The 5254-nt window shown below is 31.9% G+C and overlaps 1 protein-coding gene across 1 annotated transcript in view; it reads left to right on the forward strand.

The window, feature by feature from the left end:
* The window catches only part of LOC106462744 (H(+)/Cl(-) exchange transporter 7-like), a 172582-nt gene that overhangs the window by 105281 nt on the left and 62047 nt on the right, over positions 1 to 5254 (forward strand). Inside the window, exon 14 of the mRNA XM_022390078.1 lies at positions 519 to 698. Within this exon, the coding sequence (XP_022245786.1) occupies positions 519 to 698 (180 nt within the window). The remainder of the gene's footprint in view (positions 1 to 518; positions 699 to 5254) is intronic.

The following is a 5254-nucleotide window of genomic DNA, read 5'->3' on the forward strand; positions in this document are numbered from 1 at the left end:
GTACAACGTTTTGACAAGGTTTTGTCATCATGAGGTACAAGAAACGTTGTACATTTGCTGTTATGTTAAACTTATATTAAAGTTTTTCTTCATTACCCATTCGAGCCATCTCCAGCCATTATTAATCTCAAAGTGGGTTCCTCAGCATCGAATTCGTGAAAATTTATTATTGAGGGTAATGATTAGGACTTGAATTTTAATGATTGTAACTTTGGTAAAATTATTGTATGTATGAGTTTAATGTATTTGTTATTGATATATTATATTATAGTGGTTAAACTGTATTTTTTCATTTTATCTAAGTGATACAAGTCTAGTGAAAAACAAGTAAAAGCTGTTTTGTTTTGAAACTTATATAGAATCTTTTTCTATACATAATTTTCAATTTACACCCATTTGTCTAGTTCAGTGCAATTTGTTTTTCATAATTTTACAGACAAATATCAAATAGTGTGACTGGCCAATAACTGTCCAATATTTTAAAAGATGAAAATATCATGTATATTTGTATTTATTAGGACTGGGTTTGTCCAGGAAAGTTTGCTTTGATTGGAGCAGCATCCATGCTGGGTGGTGTGGTACGAATGACAATCAGTTTGACGGTTATTCTGATTGAAGCAACAGGAAATATTACTTTTGGTCTTCCACTGATGATAGTCCTTATGGTGGCCAAATGGGTTGGAGACTATTTTAATGAGGTAAACTTCTCCATGAAATGATATAATGAGGGAAGAAGTGAACTGAAACAAAAGTACTTCACCAGATTAGCTTAGAACATTGAGATCCTGTTGTAAAGCTGTAAAGTTTCATAATGTATAATATTAAGGTAAAACAATGTGATAAAAAAAAACAACCTTATTACTTGTGGTTTTGCTTAGGAATTTCTAGAATAAGATATTTTGCATACAGTACATGTAAAAAGAATTGTCCCATTAAATACGGGACTGAAAATACATGCCAGCCTTGAGCAAGAGAAGAAAGAATTGATACCTGATCTCTTTTCACAAAGCACTGGCTGATGTGGTTGCATCCAATAATGGAATACCCAAAGAATGCAGACACAAGTGTAATTGATAATAAGTAACTTTGTAGCATTTAAATGATAATTCAAAATTGACATTCACCAAAGTTCATTTCTTTTGTCAAGCATAACTTTGCTATTATAAACGCATGGCAGCAGATGTTAATTGAAAGTGTGGATATTATACTTCTGATCTAATTATACTTTGTATTTCTTTAGTCAGTTTTTTGGAGCTGCTGGACCATGGCCTGATAGTTCAGGTGCTTGACTTGCAGTCTGAGAGTCGTGAGTTTGAGAGGTTTAATCAATTCATGTCAAAATTCATGAAATAATCAATTAATTGATATCAGTTTTTCCAATTTTACTATTTTTGATGATTATAGTTATCCAAGTCTCATTGATTAATTAGTTATCAAATACCACTAATCATCCATCTTTAATACTGTCCTAGGATTGGAATGAGATTTTTGTTTAGGATTTTATGACTTTTGTCCTACATAAAGATCAGATTTAAACATGTGTCTACTTTGTGAATATATTCTCTAAGGATTGAAACAGACGTTTTGTTTAAGATATTGTGATTGATGCCCTAGATCACATTACTATTATTTTTTTAGGAAGGCACATAAAACTTTAATACTTTAGAAGTTGGTATTACTAGCAATGAAATAACTGTTAAATTCATCATGTTTGAAATGTTTTAATACAAGTACTTCCTGATGTAAATGAACGTATATTGAAGGTTTTTTTATATATATAATAATATAATAACTTTATTCAAAGTAATATCACTTACATCTAAAACAAACTGTCTGCACTTAAAAGTTTAAAGTTTATGTGCCAAAAAACAACAGTGATAGGCTAATAACTGTAATATATTAAGAAGATAAGTTTGATCCTCATCAAAGTTTTTCCACACATAATTCAATCTGTTGTGAGAACAGAAAACTTTCATTTCAGAACTGTCATTCCTAAGAATAAGAAGTTTGTCAATTTTCCTTGTGCTTGCTGTGCAAAGGAATGTGTAGGTTCCATTTTTAGATTGTTGTCTATTGGTATAAAAGAGTGCTCCTGGTTCATCCTTGAGTATTGTACAGCATGTCTTTATGGGTCTGAAGGAGAATTTTGTGATTGCTAAAGTGAAACTGGATTTAAATCAACAAAAGTCAGATACCACTTCTCCTGAAATTGTAGGCTTATTTCAATTTGTAAATGTCTACCTCTATAAATATGTACTTACTGCATTTAATACTTCTTAAGGAATCACATTTTTCTGTCAGTAGAAAAGTATAATTTGAATTTACCAATATTTTACTGTTTAATTGCTGGTTATAAATTTCTTTAAAACCTAAAATATACGTCCAGATATTTAACAGTGCATGTTGAACAACAGAAGTAGGATGAAAACAAAATAGAAAAATAACTACAGAAATTAAAGAAAGCTAGTAAAACTACATTATACGTTTGAGTTAGCGGGCTTAATTTTATTTAATTTAGAGCAGTCTCACATGTTAGTAATTTTTATTGTTACTTTAAATTATTTTTAGGAGATAATGAAAGCCTTTTAAGATCCTGCACATTTATGATATCATAAAACTCTTTCCTCTCGTGGCTCAGTTGTAAGTCTGAAGGCTTATAATGCTAAAAATGAGATTTTAATACCTGTGGTGGGCACAGCACATATAACCCATTATGGAGATTTGTGCTTAATAACAAACAAACATTGCTTCCAAAAGAAATAGTTAACTAAGATAATTACAATGGACTTGAATTAAGTTGTAAGCTGAAAATATTTATTTAGACTAATGACTTGATAAATGAGAACAAAAAATATTAACACAGAGTTAATTCATGCAAATAATTAAGCTCCTGACTTTCAAATCAAATGAGCCAACTCAGTCTTAACATTGTTAAAAACAAGAACATTGAAAAGATTGACAGATTTTGTCTTTACATCTGAAAGGATGCTAAACTAGGCTTCTTTTAAAGTCTACCGTGTGTTATCTTTAATAAAAGTAATAATTTGTACAGAATTGCTAGACCCTAATTGAGCCATGAATATATGAATTAGGAACAGGGTTAAATCCTACTAGAAATCCATCTATTTAATGAAGAGTTTTTACCAAAAAAGTAAAATAGCAATTTTTCTTTTGTAAATGTTCTAAGATTTTAATGTTAATGAACATTGAGTTTAACAGACATTTAACAATGTGAAAAAAAACCAGTACACAGTTTAGTTACTTCCTGAATAACATATTTGTGTGCAGTGATTTAATTTCCTAAAGTTAGAGCACAGTCGGCAGTTTTATCAACCTTCAGAGTATTTTAATTTTCATCATATTCAAAGTTTTCCTTATTTTTAACTAGGCTTATCAAAAACTAAACTAGAAAGCCAGCAGTTCATGATTAAAATTTTCAGGTCAAACTAGCTTGTGCTGTTTCTGTAACCTGTGTAATACATACACCATTGTATGTTTTATCAGGATGAATTTAGTATTTTTTCAATTGCAATACATATATATATATAATATTTCTTTAGTGCAGTATCACCACTAAATTTAACTTCCATGAGCTGTGTGAACTATATGCAAATAAGCATTGTTAGTCATTTTAAGTTTTAAAATATAAGATTACCTTAACTTATAAAAGTGAATTGAACCATTAAATAAGAGTTTTCTCAATATATAAGTTCTCTTCAACTTTTAACTGCAGTTTTTCCTGCAGAATGTTAAGCCAATGTTGTTTTTTTACCATGTTAATGAACTAAAATACCACCTCACAGTGTGCATAAGAAATTCTGTGAAACAGTGAATTAAAGTACTTCTGCAAATATTACAGTTTTATATTTAAAGTTTCAATTAAGTTATTAGAAAACTTTGAAACTGTTTAAAGATTATTAAGTTCCAAATGAATGGTGAAATTGTGGTTATTTTTTTCAAGGTAATGTACATCATTTGATGGTACATCACAGAAATTTTAAGAAAAAACTTTAAAGGCACTTTTTATACTCATTATAAAAATGTGAGGACTACTTTAATACAATAATAAATAGTGAATATAAACTTAGAATGGCTTTAGTATGTTGTAATGAAGTATTGAAAAATATGTTTTAATCTGTTAAAATTAACTTTCAGAATGAGTAATAGAAATTTTGGTGTAGGAAGTTCAAAAATCAAGCATTTAGTATATTAATTTTTTCCTTTGGGAAAGCTAAAGCTTGTTTATTATATTTAATATAGGTTTTTATTACTGTCATTATATATATACGTATACACAACGTGGTCACAACTAAATAGACACCACCTTTTCAGAAAAAATGAAATTTTTCAGTCATATTCACATGAATTGATATATTTATAATTTAATTAATATCTAGTAGATCTTCCTTTCGCTTCGTGCAGTTCGTTGCTCCTTTGGGGCATCATGAGAATCATCTCGTCAATTTTAGATTGTGGGATTTTCGCCCACTCTTGCTTCAAAACTTGGAGTAGATCGCTCTTCGAAGTTGGTTTTTTTGGTTGTTTCTTGACTTGCTAGTCGAGAATGGCCCAGAGGTTTTCGATGAGGTTCATGTCAGGAGATTGGCTCGGCCAGGGCAACTTCTGGATACCATTTTCTTCCTGCCACTTTTGGGTGTTTCTAGCAGTGTGACATGGTGCTCCATCTTCCTGGAACAACGTTGTGTTCTTGTCCATGAAACCTGAGGAATAAAGTGGCAAGAGTCCTTCCTCCAATATTTCAACGTATTTTGCAAAATTCATGTTGCCAACACACTCCACTAAGCTCGATCTCCCACCAACCCAAACAGTTCCCCGAACCATCATGCTGAAACCATCATGCTTCACAGTTGGCTGCAATCTGTTGAGTCAAAACTCTTGGTGAGGCATTCTCCAGACCCATATCCTTCCACTGTCCGAAAATTGGGCGAATGTTGATTCGTCTGAGAACCATACGGTCTTCCAAAAGTGCAGAGGCTTGGTCATCATATCACTTGCCCACTTCTTTCGTCTGACTGTGTTGGCAGGTCTTAATAAGGGCTTCGTCTAGCTGCTCTGCAATGATAACCCAATGTGTGGAGAATCCGTTGAACAGATTTCGAGCTCATCCTACCAAATTTGGCCACTTCTGCAGTCGTTAATCTGGGATCCATTTCGATGCTCCTCTTGACAGCCCTTTTTGCCTCTCAGATGGACCCGGACGACCTGGATGCTGCTCAGTTGTTCCTGCCGTGTT

The sequence above is a fragment of the Limulus polyphemus genome, unplaced genomic scaffold (genome assembly GCF_000517525.1).
Source record: "Limulus polyphemus unplaced genomic scaffold, Limulus_polyphemus-2.1.2 Scaffold1238, whole genome shotgun sequence".
NCBI lineage: Eukaryota > Metazoa > Arthropoda > Merostomata > Xiphosura > Limulidae > Limulus > Limulus polyphemus.